This window comes from Lissotriton vulgaris, chromosome 1_1 (assembly GCF_964263255.1).
Source record: "Lissotriton vulgaris chromosome 1_1, aLisVul1.2, whole genome shotgun sequence".
In the NCBI taxonomy this organism is placed as follows: Eukaryota; Metazoa; Chordata; class Amphibia; order Caudata; family Salamandridae; genus Lissotriton; species Lissotriton vulgaris.
Genome location: NC_141685.1, coordinates 1,891,129,123 through 1,891,147,622, shown reverse-complemented (window position 1 = coordinate 1,891,147,622; position 18,500 = coordinate 1,891,129,123). Strand labels below are relative to the sequence as shown.

The 18,500-nt window shown below is 43.8% G+C and overlaps 1 protein-coding gene across 1 annotated transcript in view; it reads right to left on the bottom strand.

Moving 5' to 3' along the window:
* PDZRN4 (PDZ domain containing ring finger 4) overlaps positions 1-18,500 on the bottom strand; it is a 553,980-nt gene that overhangs the window by 126,831 nt on the left and 408,649 nt on the right. Inside the window, exon 4 of the mRNA XM_086919475.1 lies at positions 1,270-1,368. Within this exon, the coding sequence (XP_086775601.1) occupies positions 1,270-1,368 (99 nt within the window). The remainder of the gene's footprint in view (positions 1-1,269; positions 1,369-18,500) is intronic.

Here is an 18,500-nt window from a genome sequence, read left to right as displayed (position 1 = left end):
CGTCTACTACATGCGTCAAAATATAAAATGTACCCACATGTTTATCTAGAAATCTACTTAAATAAAGAGTATTCTGCATGGCGCTGTCCGAATCACTAATGAAAGGGCTGACGCATTTCACTACATCACCTTATCCCCAATGTGTTCCTCCATTGTCCTGCCTCTGTTCAAAACCAACTGCATCAGCTAAAAGGCGCTAATCACAAATACAGCAGGCAAAACACTGTCAGACTGGAAGGTGCAGGCTACACTCCTAGGCTCTGAAACACTATCATGCATATATCAGACCCCCTTCATCTTTGCACCAGATTAGAAAGGTGCTAAATATATTTGGGGCAGATTTATGTTAACTGGCGCATCCCCAGGGATGCGCCAGTTAACGTGCGCCACAGTGCGCCACAGCTCCGCCACCCATGGTGCGCCGCATTTATAATGCGGCGCACCATGGTGCAAAAACGGCACAGATGCGTGACGCATCTGTGCCGGAAATGTGGCGCATTGCTGGAGTTGCGTCGCAAGCGCGACGCAGCTCCAGCAAGGCTCGGGGGTACACCATCTGCACAATGCTGCATCAAGACCTACGCCTGCTTCAAGCAGGCGCAGGGTTTTTACGCAGCATTGCCCTGAAAGTGACTGAGCCACTTTCAGGAGGCGTTCCTGCGCAGGAACGCCCCCCCTGCGCAGGAACGCCTCCTTATGGCGCAGTGCTTTACAACGTGACGCATCTCCTAGATGCGTCACGTTGTAAATAGGGCGCATTGTTTGCGCCGCAGTTGCGTCAAATAAAGTGACGCAATTGCGGCGCAAAGAGGCGCAACAGCCTCATAAATCTGCCCCTTAACTCCTCAAGGTGCAGTTGCTTGTCATTGTTAAGGTCCTCATAGCTCCTCCTGCCACCAGGACCAACATGCAGACAGAACTGCCCCTCCCCCGCTATCATTCACACAAATCATTGAATCGCCTCCTAACAGGCGCTGCTGACAGTGCTCTATTGCTTCTCACTTTACAAGTTCACATACACACACATCCCAGCCAACCTCTGCAGCTATGAAGGTGCAATTTTAGGAGAAACACTTTTCGTATATAAAATGTTATGCCTCAGTGGAGCATTTTCAGAAAACAAACACATAGTGGCGTAGTGTTTGGGTAACGATTCCAAGTGCTAATTGAAAGTAAGGGGAGCTGGCATACAGCCATTTCTGGAAAGCTGCCTACGCAACACATTGGCTTATATTTTTCGCATTTACAATCATATGTCATATGCTTTACCTCGCTGACATAGATGCCTGTGTCCTCCTCGTCATCGGTTCTGTAACAAACAGTCAGACCCAGTTTCTCTTGACTGCTGACCCGGCACAGCTCAACCTCCTGCAACAAAAAGAGCAAAACCAGGATGGAATGTAGTAGTCAGAGTAACATTAGTGATACAGTAAAATAATAAAAAAAACATTATTAATAATGATAATAATAGAGCTTCTTTTTAATAGGAAAGCTCAATATGGTACGTGTGCCATTTATAAGGTATGTAAATTACATGTGTTACTATTGCCCACTTTAATGGCATTAAATATACCATCTCAGAAGAACAGAAGGCTTGGTGTGCCTGGCTTGTGACACACAGATCACCAGGTATCTCAGAAGTGAGTGTTATCACACTGAAATTTTATTAGACTATTTGGAGAAGCGTTAAAAATTCCACACACATTGGCGTCTTTCACCAAAATTTTGGGAAATGCAGAAATTGACTTATAGGATCTTTTTAACACCCAATAGCACCACGGGTAGCAACAACAAACAGCCTTGTTTACCCCAATGATGGACAGGTCTCTTTTTTCAGAGTCAATCCATTATATCATATTAGAGAGCCACCAGATATGAAGAGATTGTCTGCAAATAAGAATTGATGGTTATGATATGCGTTAATTCAAAAGGGCTGCAGACCAATCCAGAGGGGCTGCACGCAGCGCCATAGGATTAGGGACAGCGACTACTAGCTGCACCTTATTGAAGCTTATCCCCATTCAATGGAGATCCAATGACTATTATTGTTGATACTTTCAGTAATACGCATTATCATGAAATAATGCATTGATTCATATTTGAATTAAGGAATCTCATAAATGATTTCATACTATAAAACATTTAAAATTCTAGTTTGAATGGTATTTAGATAATGTGCTCGAGTTGCTCCAACTCTGTTAAATGGAGAGGTTGCGCTTTGTTGTGTAAGCAGTAATTACTTCTCAGCACCTTCAGTGTATCAACCGTCTCTATTGTCTATGTGCTAGGCATTATCATAGGCATAGTGAAGCATGTGCAGATGAGAGGGCAGAGTCTTACTCAAGTAAAAATCTGCAATCTGAATTCTTTGCTAGATGTAAGCTGATACCTGCCAGTGTAACTTATTGCCTCGAGTGATGTACTGTGTGCTTTTGTCTACCCGGTACCTACAATACATTTCTCTTAGTTCATAACTAAGTGCCTCTGCATACGAGCCAAGTCTATGGTATGGTGAGGAAGGAAAGCTGCCGACTCCTGGCTGTCCTCTTGCTTGGCCAGACTCTAAGCAGGGTAAAAAATGCACCATTTTGAGTCATATTTACAAAGTGACGCATTTAGGTAGATGCATCACTTAGTAAACCCCTGCGCCACATTATACCTGCGCCAGTTATAATGTATGCAGGGGGGGTGATCTGACGCAAGTAAGCCTCATAGAAGTGATGCAGTGAAATCTACGAGATTTCACTGCACCACTTCTAGGATGCAAATGCGTCAAAATCTTACGCCTGCCTCACAGCAGGCATAAGACTGATGCAAGCACATTTGAAATGGGATTTTCCTATGTAAAATGATCCATTGATGGAGTTGCATCACTTTCGTGACACACTCCAGCAATGCGTCATTTTTGCACCTACAGATATGTCAGAAATACTTACGTATCTTTAACTCCTTGCGACATGATGCGTCATACTGTAAATATGACACATCCAGCATGTCGCAAGGAGGATGCAATGAAAAGTGACGCATCGCTGTTTCCCAGCAGTGTTGCAGCACTTTTCATAAATGAGGCAAGAGCGGGATATCTTGATAAAATGTCCTCTCCTGGAACCAGCATGACTGTATGATGTTAGAAATTGGGCTCTCTGGTTGGCTAAGCCTTGCGCCAAAGCCAGGTAGAGACCACCACTCTACTCAGAGAAAGGGAGTTACATGCCAAAGATAACCCTGCTCGCCCCCTTGGTAGCTTAGCACGAGCAGTTTGGCCTATCCTGGAGGCGATGTGTAAAGCATTTGCACAACACACACAGTAACAACACACTAGGCACACCACAAAAGGAACTCCACACAAGGTTATATATAAAAATAGCCTTTTTATTATAATAAACACATTAGATAGTAATCACACAATATTCATTGTGCCAACTGGCACGGGCAATATTTACAGGGGATTATTTACACATGACAGGGCCACATGGGCCACTGTCAGAATTAGCACTTGGTAAAGAATAGTAAAAGTAAGAATATATCAGGAACTTAGAACACAGCCAGTAATCACTGGCAGACACTATACTTGGAGAACTTAACCGAATGTACCATCGAAGTTGGAAGTAGCCTTGAGAAAGCCCTGGCGCATATCGCCATAGAGGGCGAAACACGTGTCGGCTGTCAATGCTCGAATTTGCACCAAGAAATTTTTTTGTCTTTTCTAAAACTGGAGCGACCTTATCATTTGAGTGGCATCTTGAATTCATGATTACAGGATTTAACCTTAAAATAAGATGTATATAAAAATGGAAAACATACTCTATTCCTTCTAAAAACTGTTCAATTTTAAAACTCTAAAGGTCCAGAGTTTTGAGTATGTTTCCTCCGCCTTCATAAAATCTTGTGAAAACAGATATAGCTCTGGAATCCTTGGACCTTCCTCTTTCATTTGCTATGAACTATACTCAGCGTCAACCTGTAACATAAATCATAACCCGCATAGTATCACATAAGGCGAGAACTCTATTCTGCGCCAACCTCATAAGGCTAAATATAGTAGACCATAATCTCCTAAACAAACTTGCATTAGGAAATAACCTGAATAACATAACCTGCAGTAGGGAATAAATCAAACCTAGACCACAGTAGAGAAATAAAACATAAGACAGTAGGTAAAACCTAATAATCATAAAAGCACATTTATAAGCATAAGTCAAGGTGCATAAAACATACTACAAACATTACATTTCCTAGCACCTATGAAAAGCACACTAGGGCCTGGCACCCTATAAATCTAATAGTCCCCTGGGCCAACTGGCCATCTCTAAGGGGCTCAAATGCCCTCTGTCCAAAGTCAGGGCTCGCTGCCAATGCAGCGACAGTCACGGGGGTGCACTTGGCGCAAACCTAAACACGGCAGCTGCCCACTACTTGCTGGGCAGCTGGGAGTCTCAACGAAGGCCTAAACATTGCAGCTGGCCTAAGTGCTGCGCAGCTGTGCAGGCAGAGGTAGGGGCAAAGGAGTGCATCTCACTCCTGGACTGAACAACCTGTCCCCTAAAAATGAAGAACCTAAACGGTGCAGCTGCCCACTGCTTGCTGGGCCCTTTAAGCAAACTGCACCACTTGTTGGAGCCATCTAGGCTCTAGAAATATTGGGGCCAAACTGTGGAAAAAATATGGGCCTTTAAAATAAATATAGCCCTCGTGGGAGCCATCTAGGCTCTAATAGAAATGGGGCCAAAAGCAGAACCTGCCCTCGAGCACTGTGGGCCCACTGGGCTCTGAAAATGCACATGTCCTTAGGGAGCGCACTGGTGCTTTAAACAAACATCCCCACGAGGTTGGAGCGGCCCGCTGCCATCTGGGGCCGCTCAGAACTAAGTACTGGCACTAGGCCTCGAAGGGCACCAGCAACAGGAAGCCCCCACTTACCGGACTGCTAAGGGGGGTGCTCCCTCCGTGCTGCGGGACTCTTCGGGAGTTGGCACGGTGCTCTCTCCTCACTGGGAGAGCCCCGCACACTGTCTTCTCGCTGGGGCTTCGACTTGCACTGGAGAGCCCCCGCTCCTCGGGGACTGTCTGCCTTGCACACGGTGGGGGCAGGCACCAGCAATGTGCCTCAGGCCCCCTCCACCTTCACGCTGCCCTTGTTGGCGCCTGCGGGGCTCTCCCTCTGTCATGGAAGCCCAGCGCAGGCAGGCGCCATTGTTCTCTCTCGGGGCGGCCTCTTCTCAGGTGGCGGCGCAGGAGGCATGCGCGGGACTTCCTCTGGAAAACCGGAAGTCCCGCCTGCCGTCAGGTGCAATGCTGACTGACTTCCGGTTTCGTGTTCTCGGCGGCTCAGGGCTGCAGCAGTGAAACGCAGGGTAGGCACCCGCGCAAGTCCAGATTTAAGGAAGGCACAAGAGGGGTTGGCTCCCTCCGAATTTTGGATATAAAGCAGTGTGGGCTCCTGCTGTTGAAATCTAAACAATAGGCGGCCAGGCGGGGTAGGCACCCGCCGTAACATTGGAGAAAGCGGGGGAATCCCTAGGTCACGATTCCCTCGATAATGATCGTAGCCCAGCGCTACAGGAGAAGGAAAAGTGCTCCCTAGGAGAAAATAAAGTGTCACCAGGCTGGCATTTTTAGAGTAAAATAAAACGCTTCCATGCTGCAGAAGGTCGTGGGAGCTGGGAGGAAAGGCAAAAGGGTTCCAGGAATAAGGAGCAACTGGAGCAGAAAGGGGTCCCATCAGAAATGTCCTCCAGGCATCCAGGGGGAAGGCAGTGCCCAAAGGAGGAAAGCCTTCCCCTGAGCCCTAGCAGCAGCACGTCCCTGGTAGATTCAACTAGCAAAACAAGAACATTTTACATGGGGTCACAGCCCCTCCTTATACCACAAAATCCTTTATTGTAACAATGTAGGCAAGGGGAGAACCAGATACAACTGGTTCAGGAGCACTTGGTTTTGCTCAGCTCCTCTCCCCTATTCACAAGACAGGCCAGGGATATCGGACGCACCACAGGAGGTGGAGCCAGCATTGTGGAGGTAAGGCACAGCCCTATTCAGGTCCCAGGTGCAACTCCTCCCTCCCATCTACATGCAGATCTCCCTATTCACCAACCGGCAGACTCACCCTGGATCCTGGAGCCAAGCACACCAGCCAAGCACACCAGCCAAGCCAGACAGGCAATTCACATCTCACAGCACACATAAAGGCCAACTTCTAAAAGTGGCACTTCTACACTAGACACAATAAATATGCGCACACCATTGCACAGCATTTATTCTCACGAGTTCACACATACCAAATTCAACCCTGCACTCCCCCCATATCAGGAATAACCACGGGCACACATATCCCCCATGCAGTCCCATGGGAGGGCAGGCCATCTCACCACACGCACTCAGAGTGCGCACGCACTTTACACTGGGCCACAGTGCTAAAGTGCCCAGAGGCCTAAAATCACTACCACTATGCCAGAGGCTAAAGGCAAAAAGTTTAGGGGTGAACCTGCCAAAAAGGCCCAAGTCCAACATATGAATATTGAGTACTTTAGCTCTATACAGTGTTTCTGTGACTATACAAGTAAAGAGAATTATGCACATTTTTCAGTTCTGTAAATAATGTTTCCCAATCAGACTCAAACGACCTACTTGAATAAAAGGCTGTAAGCCATCAATCACAAAGAGGTCATTTTCGGTTTGAAGGTATGTGTTTCCAATAGAGTTACTGACTAGTGTTACACTCCTACAGTTTCAATTCATTCTCAAAAAGTATCTAGTCTTGCTTGTAGAAAAGTGTCTTATTGGTCAAGAACCATACATACTTTTTGCATGACTCCCTCTTCTATGTGCCGTTTTAAGAATTAAACGTGTGGCAATTAATAATGTAAACTGTAAATGAGTTTCATGAGATCTTCTGACATAAATATTTGTGACGGTCTTGCTTTTCCTTCGCTGTGTACTATTTCTACATATTCTACGTTTATATTTTAAACTTTCTATAATTTTAGAATGCTATTTTATAGGTTCATAATACTGTAGTGTATCATACAGAAACAAAACATTTTAAAGATTTTTCAAGGACCAAAATCATGACAAACACGTTTCATAATTCTTCAATTTCTTTAGAATAATCCATAATTGCAGTGTAAAAGATCTTTTAATAATATTTGAATGTTGGCTTTTGCCTCTAAAAAGACTCATTGGGATATGGTGATCCATCATCAATGTCTTGTCAAGTACCTCAGCTGTTCTTGCTCTCTGTAAAAGGAAGAACGACCCTGGTAGATGATAACTGGCTCAATGCCCTAAAAAAAGCTTAGCAGGTCAGGATATCAAGGAGGTTACACCTTAGTGGATTTGAGTTGGTGTGAGGTACAGTGGGAATGTGCGTAAACTCTACTACTATGCTCCAGGTACACGTGCAATGTAGTGACATGGCTGCAGTATGGTGTGAAACCGCCGCACAGGTCAGTGGGCCTGAGAAATCACATTAAAATGCTCAGACTGGACATAAGAGGTTTCCCAACAGGAAAAGCAAGGACATTCGAGGTTGTATTTGGAGGAAGGGTGGTGACATGATGTCTTGTCCTGCCCGAGGTCTCTGAAGGACTTTTCTGTAGCAGCAAAGCCAGTCCTAACACTTGCCATAATGCATTACATGGGTCCCCTGCCATGACAGTCATATGAGAGGTCCCAGACTCGAGGAGTCATATGACACCTAGTCTATCCTCTGCTTGGACCCCGAGCCATGTTATTTGGGGTGACTGCCAAGCTCCTAAGAAGTGCGACAATCTCAAAGATTTCCCCGTTGCAAACAAGTGGATGGCGGCACGTAGAACTGATGAATGAGAGTTGAATGAAAATTGTGCCAGAAGGAATTCAAAGATGTCTCTATATCTTTACAGAGCAGGTCAGATATCATTTCCATATATGAAAACATGTTGACAAATTTGGATGTGAGGACTCATTTTGCACTAACAAAGGGTGAGAAACAGAAACACTTCAAACCTCAGCCACTCATCTGTTGGTCCTTGTGTAGTTCCTGTGTGCTCACACTAACTTTTTAGTACGAGCAAAGCATAATGACATGGGAACAAGCGCAATGCAAAATTACTTAAATTACATGAGATTATGCAAGTGTAACAGAAATGTCGCTTGACCTACTCAAGGGCCCCATCGACACCAGGTGGTGCTGGGGTAAAAACAGGTGGAAGCTATTTGTGAATCCTCATTTTGTCGTTCAGTGTCCATTGCAAGCTATGTACTGATAGCACTCACTCATTTGGGCTTTGCCATCCGATATATACATGCAAAAGTACTTGTCTCCATGTTTTACAGAAATTGCAAAATCAAGTGGTAATCCCAGAACCCCAGGCAAACAGTATTTGCTTTGCAGGCTTTTCCTTGTTGATTTATATCCTAAAATTAAGCACAGTCTAAATCTAATTACACAGGTGCCAATTTCACAGACGGACCTCAGTTGTGACCTTACAGAACTCCAAGTGAGCTAGAAGGCGTTTTGTATTTTTGTTTTTCTTCCATAACAGGAAAAAGAATAGGCCTAACGATCATTCATTTTGAAAAGATTTCGTATTTTAGGGGACATCCATACTAATGCTTAAAAATAGGTTGTCACCACAAGGTTTAATGGGTTTTACAAGCATTATGTATACATGTAATATTCATTAATATGTAAGTGTGCCAGCATTACCAAGAGGAACAATGACACATATCAAAATATAATAACCCAGTACAGTAACTTCCGACCTGGTCCTGTTATGTTGTGATACACTCCTCCTTGTGGGTTCAGTCCTAGCGATCAACAAGAAGTCTATAAACTAAATATGTTCTTAAGGCACAAGAGATACAGTAAGAGGAAGGGGGGTTGGGTGGGGTAGAGGGATCCAGAGGGGTTGAGAAGAGTGGGGAGAACAAACCACTTCACAGGTTCCCCAAAACGTAATCCTCCTCCTGTGATCATTGGTCCATCATCAAATAAGCAGGAGCTGCGGTGTTTAGTTTTCTGAGGGCCCCATTTCCGTAGTCCACCATACTGCTTGGCACCCATGATGCTGGTGGCATCGGTGCTGGGGTAGTGTAGAGTCCGTGCTCAGCCATTCTATCTGTACTGCGTGGTAAGATCTCTGCCTCCCAGTGTGAGATCAGGGTCAAACCATTGTCCCAGAGGGCATTGATAACGTCATCCCATGTCTCTCTGAATGTGTCCAGTTGATCATTCAAATATTGCGAAATGTGTCCAGCGCATGGCTGCCCCAGCAATGGAGTGTCCCAGTACTGATCTCAAGACCAAGAGAGGACAGCAGGCCGCAGAGTTAGGAGAAGAAGTTAATTTGGAAAGCGATAGGTCTTTATAGCCTTCCTAAAAGACCCATGATCTTGGATACTTCTGATGTTGGCAGGAAGGGCGTTCCAGAGTCTGGGAGAGAGGGCACCCAGACTCTGGAACTAGGGATAATACGTTTGTAAGACGCTACTTTGTAGATCTCCAGAAGCCAGGTTATCAAGTGCTGTGCGGAGGTCTATGTTTAGATCAAATATAAATGACCTTTTAGGTACACACTACGAGTGTCCACTTCATTCCGAGGGTGTCCGTAAGTGCATTTTCCCGGGACCATTGGAATCATGAGGTCCACAAAAACATTTGATTTCCTCCCCCGATATAAGACTCAAAATGAGGAATAACCAAGAACCCGCAAGCCCTTGCAATTTTTAAATTCTAAGTGGACCCACGGGATACAACTTGTAAATGGCAGGACTTTGCCCACCCCCAGAGTTATAAGTACCTCGGTATCAGTAACTCTTTTAGGCTGGGAAATACCGGACCATTTATAAGGCCACTTGTATTAAGAGACAAATACTTAAATAACATTATTAAAAATGTAACCTGATTATCAATAAAACCAGACTTTGAAAAAAGCGAAGGTAAACAGTGGCGGCTCGTGACATTTGAAAGAGGTGAGGCGTAAAAGTTATGGAAATGGCTGTCCCTTTTATTGTTTTTGTGGCTTGAATGCTACTGCCCAATATAATTTACTTAACACGCTCTCAAATCCTGGATCTCACTGCAGGGCTGTGAAGAGTGTAGGTGAGGTGTGTGAGATTTCCTTCGTCATAAGGGTGTGACTTCACCCCTGGATCCGTGACATCTCTACATGTTTGTGATCCACTACAATGGATTCCATGAACCAAGACCTACCTAACCGTGGTGTCAAAACTAATTTATACACCAATGTGAAATGGTCAACTCATACGTGCATATTCCCCTTCCAGCTGCTTACATTGCAAAATGTTGTTTTGCCACATGTTTGAATCGACTTCCCGCAGAGGACCGTTTACGGGGGCTGGCAGTGTTTAATAGCAAAAACTGTGAAGCCAGAGTGGCACTCAGTGCACAGATATACATCTGCTCACGTCGCTGGTGTAAATGCAGAACTTGCGGTTCGCAATGAGGCAACACGATCTGTGCTTGTCGTTTCAGGCAGTTCCTGTTAGTGCTGTCTGGTGCCTTTGGTCCTTCTTGTGGGAATTAAAACTATATGTAAGTTACAGGAGCCACCAAATAACAGCTCGGAACCTTGGGCAGTACAACTTCAAAAACTACAGTGATTCCGCGCGGAAAATATATTTACAACAGAAAGCAAGAAGTAATCGAAATTCAGTTCCATACCCAGAATCAAAATCAGTATCAAAGGCCCTGCAAATAAACGCATACGTTCAGCAGGAATTCTAATACCATATTTCATTTCATTGTACACGCAGAGAAAATAAAACAGCAGCTCTTGCGATTCACACCACCGCCTAATATTCCAAAACAGTTCAAGAGCCGTGCTGAGAAGTGCTAGCTGGCACTGTCCTTAACAAGAGCAGTAGTACATTCCTGTACTCGAAATACTGCCAGCAGAGACACTAAAACACGCACGTCCGCTCTTACGACCTCATTCAGAGTTGGCGTGAGGGATATGCTGCCCGCATTATTGAATCCCGTTGTGCCCTATGGCACTTATAAGAAGGCACAGGGACAATTAGATGTTTAAGAGTTTTCTCCGATTTACCAGAGTTGCAATGCAGTCAGTATTTCAAGAAAATTCATAATAAAAAGCAAAGCCATGTTTTCATCTGTAGGGTGGATAGCTTTTTTTGTCTGAAGGATTTGGATCAGAAACCATTCGGGCAGCATAGGCAGACAGGGCTTACTGGGCCCCAAGTGAGGTGGTTGGGCCCTTTTACCACTGATGGGCCGGTGTCAGAACTACTTACTGTGCCACTGCTAATCGGGTACACGTGACTTTAGGAGTAGCAAGGCCAAGCAGTCAAAGGATTTTGAGGAAGGTAGTGTGGCAGAGTCGAAACTTAACAGTTGCAATAGAACCATTCTGTTTATTCTAGTTATTTTGATTTTTTAAAAAGCAGTACTTTAATGACACACGGTATTGAAGTACTACAGAAAATAAGATATCAGGCACAGCTGCTGAAAATGGATACTGGAGAGTTAAAAAAGCATAAGATAATAACAATCGTGGCCGGCATTACGGGCGGGTGGGCGGGGGTTGGAAAATGGGGTTGTCGCGTCCCGGAGGAGATGAGGGGGGAGGGGTTTAAGGAGAAAAAAAATGTATAAAATAAAGTAAAGTTTAAACTTACCGTCCCGGAGACTCCCGACTCCCACCATTCTGTTTTTCAATACCTGCAGTGCACGTCATCAGGAAGGCGGCAGGCAGCATCCCTCCCCTCCACCGCAGGGTTTTTTGATGGGTCAGGCCTCTGCCCCACCCGCGTAATTTTCTCTCTGTATGCTGCAGCATACAGAGAGAACAGGGAGAGTGGGTGGCGTTGCTCGAGGGCAGGGAGGAGTGGCCAAACAGTCAGTATGAAGAACAGTGGGCAAGCCACTCCCCCTGCCCTCGAGCAACACCGACCACCCCCAACCAGGAACTTCTGCTTTTTCGCCGTGCGAGAAGGCAGAAACAAATGGTAGTTATTACGGTAATATACGGGTATAGAGGAGCCGCCACTGAAGGTAAACGTAATTGATTCTCTCTGCATTTGAAAAAAGAAAACAGGACTGCTAAATTTCCTTCTTCATTCCTTAACCGTTGCTCCAGATTCTATTGAACCCTCTAGAATGAGTGACATAGGACATAGGAAGCAAAATGCAACGGGAGGCTATTATGTCAGAGCAATAGACATTAGATGTACTAATTTGGTGTCAGTTTTGAGATACAAATATAGCTGTGAGGCTATGCTTGTGCTGCCATAATTATTTTCTTACCTTTCTAGATAAAAGTATATATGCACGCTTGTAGTATTACATATGAATAAAGAATAAAACTATGCATTTAATTCATTTAAAACGATTCTCAGGGTTTTCTCTGAAAGAGAGACATTTCATATATAACCTTAAAAAATGCTATATATTAAAAGAAAATGTATTGCACCTTATACAATCTTGAGGAGGCAAAGTAATAGCGATAGGGCAGAAAATTAAGCAAAAATCGACAAACAGTAGAGATCAATAAACAAGAGTGCAGGCAAAGAAATTAATTGAGAGGCAAGGCATGATAAAAGAGGACATGGAGGATATGGGTTCTAGAAGCGCAGCCTCTGTGTAGGAATGATAAGATTCTCAGAGAAAGTAGCAACACACAGATATTCACTTTACTTATTGAATGTAACTGTATAACACTTCCTTTACTTTGTGAAACCACGTGCGATTAGCATATTAATCAACATACTATATTGCCCACCACATTTCCATTTTGAAATTGTATCAATTAAGTTAACTCTTCAGGCAAGTGGTTCATAAGAAAACCCTGAAATGTGTTTTAGAAATACTCGTATATTTATGCTATGTATAATAACTAACTCCACATCAAACACATGAGAAATGACATATAATATCACGCATTCACTCACAGAATATCAGTGCCCTCCAGCACTCAACATATGCTTTGGTGACAATTCACAATCGCATTTTATGAGCACTCGAAGTAGTAGTGCACAAATACTACTCCGTGCACTCATAAATGCCTTTATGAACACATTCTATATTCTGTAATATGATGGCTTCCTCATTCAATATTCACACTTCTCCCATGCATGAAAACCATTGTTCGTACTCGTTTACATCTCAAACAATGGGGTGATCTCATAAATGCATTTAGGAATTCGCCGAGAAGTACTGCAGCAGTACCACTTCAGGCACTCTTAAATGCCTTCATGAACTGGCCCACTGTTATTTTTTCATTTTTATGTACCAGAATGGCCTACCTCTACGAGTTCGCTGAACTTAACAATAGCACATTGGTCACAATTCATTTATTAATAGTGAATGCTATGCCGGAGTACTATCGAGCATTAATGTGACAGGTTAGCATATACTTTGCTAGATTCTTTGGTGAATGTACTAGCTACAGAATATATTTAAACGTGTACTTGCAGGGTTGCTATCACTCGCTTTTTGCCATGTATAGCAATAAATACTTTTAGTATTACTTTGGTAGAAATTACATCCAGGTATTTGCAAGTATCCGTTTTAAAACAACTCTTTGCATTAAACTGAAAAGCAGAACATGAAAACGAAATAGGTAAAGCTGTGTAGTAATTTTGCCTCTCAGACAAGTTGCCATGAGACAGTTTTGCTACTGGTGGTAGGATCGGAATCTGACAGGATCTAAATCCAGCCTCTTTTGTGAAGGTTAAGCAGCTTTGCAGTGGCTTCAATTTATGTCTGCATGATATCAAATTATAAAGAGCTGTTAAGAACCAATATAACATACCACAATATCAAAGATAATTTAATACAAAATGATGCAAATCACCATTACAGGTACTTGAAGGACAAACACATTCAGGCTGGTATAATGTGGCACAGAAAGGTGTACAATATATCAAACCGGCCCTATATGGCACTGCAGAAAAATGCAAAGATTGGTTTCAGCAAGTTTCAGATGTGTAATGAGATTTAAATTAAAACATAGAAATCCATATATCACCAATACGATCATTTATCGCCACCGCCTTATGAATACGTTAAACAGTGACAAAAAAGATGAAAGGGAAGCTAAATAATGGAAAAGTAAAACATTATATTGCCTTAAAATGCAGCTACAGGTGGCATTCGTTAGAAATGTTAAACGATGGAAAGAGTATTACTTAAAGTAATCATTAAATGACAATACATTTTCAGAATTTTTTAAATTTCTACCAGAATGTGACAAACAAAATACACCAATCTCCAGTGATCATTATTTTTTCGGACTATTAATCAAGGAATCCGCACTGTTTCTCTTGCCTGGATAAGGAAGACCTTGAATTATGGCATTAGGGTAAATGGGAGAAACTAACAGGGAAACAAAGGGAGTTCTCCATTTCTTCATTGTCATTCTGGTTCTATTTTAGATGGAATGTTCTGACTCACCCATGATATACTATGGTTATGGAAGGCTTTCCTTGACTCCATTTTTCTCTGAACTACGAACAACGCTGACAACACCAGAAAATCCTTGATTAATAGTCTGAAAAAATGGTTGTATGTTCTTACAACGCATTCCGTTGCAACGCATGCCTTTACCACGCATGCGTTACAACGGAATGGTTTTTCTACGCATAACCTTTTCCTCGATTTCTTCCGTGGTGACGTTGGACGTCGTTAAGAGGAAGCAGAAGTTTCTTTCCGTTTCCTCTTAAACAACGTCATTTTCCTGCACATCTCGACGTTTCTTCTGGTGAGTTTTTTTTGGGGGGGTAGACCCCCCAACCCCCCTTTCTTTTTTACCCTTTACCACACATGCCTTTACTACGTACCTCGTAGTAAAGGTATGCTTGGTAAAGGCTTTCGTGGTAACCACGCATGCATTGTAATGCATGCGTGGTTAAGGTATTCGTGGAAACGGCCGTTGTAGTGGCCGTTTCCCGGATTTTTCATTCTCTCTGATCTCTCTACACGTCAATCAAAAGAGAATACTGCAGGATTATTATTTGTTATCGCTTGTTATTGGACTGAAAGAGCAACCCGCCATTGAATGTATAAGCATCTGAAAACGAATGCCTGCAGACTCCTACCTGTGCATGCTGTTGGTGCAAGAGGAGGGATACAAGATGATTGGACCGGTCTGAAGTTCCAGGAGATCAAACGTCAAGCAAAGGTATTTAGAGAGATCTACACTTTTGATGGTAACTATTATCCACACATCAGGTGGCACGTAGGGGCCATCCAGTCATAAAACATTATTCATGGGAGCCTTAATGCAGTAAAGAAGTCAGCAAACACCCCGCTCAAAAATCTTTATACTATGGAAAAGGGGGAAGTGACAAAGAAGGTCAGAGCACTATGCTAGTGAGCATGAATATGATTAAGTCAAAAAACTATCGGTGACAAAAGAAACTTATATCTTCAATACTGCTCAGAAAATATGAGTTCTGTTTAGGAGAGTAAATGCTTGCCTAGACCTGCCTGGTCCATATCACATTGCCCCCTTACCTGTTTCTTTCATTGTAGGTCAGAAACTCGGTCTTTCGACCAATGGTTACCTGGACTTTTCTTACCTTTTTTTCTTTTACTTCACCTCTAATTTCAAGTATTATTTCCTTGTATAATCATCCTCCTGCAGTAGCCTGGCCTCGTTCTTAAATTTGTTTTATCTTTTGTTATTTTAGTTTTTTCCATATCCCGCCCGCACCCTTGTTCTATTATTGGGCTAGCTCCTGGGGCCTGCTCCACCCACCTCTCTTCCTCAGAAGCGCCCCATCCCCCTCCTCAGGAGAACTTCAAATGGTGTGCACATTGCAGATGCACTCTGTTGGTTTGCCACCGGCAAGCCTGTCAGTACCTATCTGTGCCCAGATTGTACCTTGCGTCCAGAACCTTGGTTCACCTCCGCTCCACCATGAGGTAAAGCTAAGCTATTCTGCTCCACCCCTATGTAATCTCAACCCTAGTTCCCTGTCTCCCTTCTGCACTAAAGAATAACCCTTCACAGAGGATGTCACCTTCTGCAGCTGTTACCGGTTCACCTGCAACCTCTCCTCCTACAAGCAACAACTTTGCACAGTGGACCTCTTAACCACAATATCTGCCACCCTGTCTGCTGCTCATGCCCCCACCACTACCCATTCCAACAAAACTCCGACTAGAACTTTGCTTAACTTTCTCAATATGAATGCCCACTATCTGGCTACTCTAGGAATATGGAACCTTATTGATACTAGGTCCGCTGATATTATTTCCTACCATAAACTTGGCTCAACTTATCCTCCTTTCCACCTTCTTGCCAAGCTACAAACTTCTTAAGCAGGAAAGAACACACCTGGTGGCTGATTTCACTTCATTAACTGCTTTTTCCAATTGCATCATCCTTTCAACAAATGGATTGAATATATTATACTCAATCTCAGCCATCCTAGTCAGTAACATACTAGACATACTGTCACCGGGGGCAGGCCCCTAACTTTGCTGCCTGGGTGCACGTAAGAGCTGGCGGGGTTTGGTGGCCGATGGACAACCTGTTTTGGGGGGAATGGTGGCGGGGGGGCTGTTGGCAGACGATGGACGACTTGCTCTCTGGGCCTGGGGGATTGTGGAAGTCGTCAGGCATGACTCCCGCCGCCCCCAAAAACAGTGTCCCGGCCCGCCCGACCTATTTACTCCACTGATCCTAATCACCCTGCCTTTGGTAAGATTCTAGTCTAGCATTTCACCAGCTCCAGGAAAACCTTCAGTACTAATTGTATGGAGCTAATTTCCCCAACTCTGTTATCTTTTCAATATTTTATTGTCTTAAGGGACTTGAACTTTTATTTAGATGACGCCACAACACATACTTCATTCATCTCGAATAATAAGTCTCTTACAACAAGTACAGGGGCCAAGTTACCAGGCTGGGCATCTTCTTGATCCAATCTTTATGCATCACACTGACAACAAGATGGAAACCGCCCTCCATGTAACTTGGTCTGCTCACTACCCATTAATCTTTTTAGATCCTACAGTCTTTACCCATAGCTATACTATCTCATAGCACTGCTTCTGGACTCTGGAATATGGTACACAGAGACTGCTGGAACTCTGAGCTCTCAAAACATTCCAGCACCTGGACACACAGACATGACCACAGCCACGACCAATCTCAACCCTTGAATACTTATTGTGACTAATAATCTTTGGCCTCTCAAAACTCTCTTGACTCCTATGCGCACTCCACAGCCAGCTCAAATGCCAATGTAAAAATTTAGAGCTCTGTTGGAGGCTCACACACTCCCCACATGATAGGGCCACTTTCAAATAAACCCTCAGCAACTACCACTCCAACATGCAAAAAACCCAACGTTTTCCTTAGACTGTCTCATACAGGAGAGCAGCAAGTAGTCAAATACATTTTTATTTTTATAAAGGAATTCGAGTAAAATCCTGCCTCCACGCAACCCATCGCCCTTTGCTAATACTTTCACAATATTTACCATAACTTTCAACATTAGCCCTCTCCAGATTCCCTTGACCTCATCAACATAGCCTTCGGTAGCCCTTCCAGGACTTTTTTGTCTATCCTTCCTTCACTCCAGGTCAAGGATGTCTCAAGGGCCATGTTGTGAGTCAAATCAGCTCACCCAATAACCACTGACCCCACAACATTTTTGCACTAAAGCCCTCACCTATCTTTTCAATCTGTCTCTTGCCTCTGCTGCTTACTTCACAGAATGTAAACATGCTATGGTTCAGCCACTCCTTAAAATATCCTCGACAACCTCAGAGTTTTAGCCAAATTTAAAGCCATCTCTCTCCTTTCCTACCCAGCCAAAGTCTTTGAGAAACAGTTCAATCAACAATTCACCAACTACTTTGAGGACCATGACCTGCTTGATGCTGCTCAATCAGGCTTAAGAGCCAATTTCAGCACTGAAACCGCCCTGATTACAGCCACAGATAAAATCAGTTTTATCATGGATAATAGAGGTATCGCTGCCCTGATTCACTAGAACCCAGAGGCAGCGTTCAATTAAGTCTCCCATACCATTTTTCCTGGGTGCCTCCATGACATTAGTATCTGCCTTTCAGCCCTCCAATAGTTACATTCTTTGCTCCCCCACCACTCTTAGTCAGTCCTCCTCCTCTCTCTTTTATTCGGACCCAGTCAACACTATGTGAATTGTCCCACAGGGCTATTCCCTTAGCCCCACCCATTTTAACATTTACATAGTACCTCTAGAGGCAGTAGAGAGATCTTTTGGACTCTCCATAATATCATATTCTGACAACACACAGCTGACCCTCTCCCTTACAGAGGACACAGCAAGTACCCATTCCAGCTTTTCCCACTGCATGTCAATAGTAGCTGAGTGGATAGGCAATAACTGACTCAGACTCAATGGTGATAAAACTGAAGTAGTTCTGTTTGGCAGAGACACATTTCTCAGGTCCAAGGTATGATGCCCTACATACCTAAGTCCCCCCGTAGCCAATAAAATCAACCGCAAATCTGGGCATCATGTAGGATTGCCAATTCATA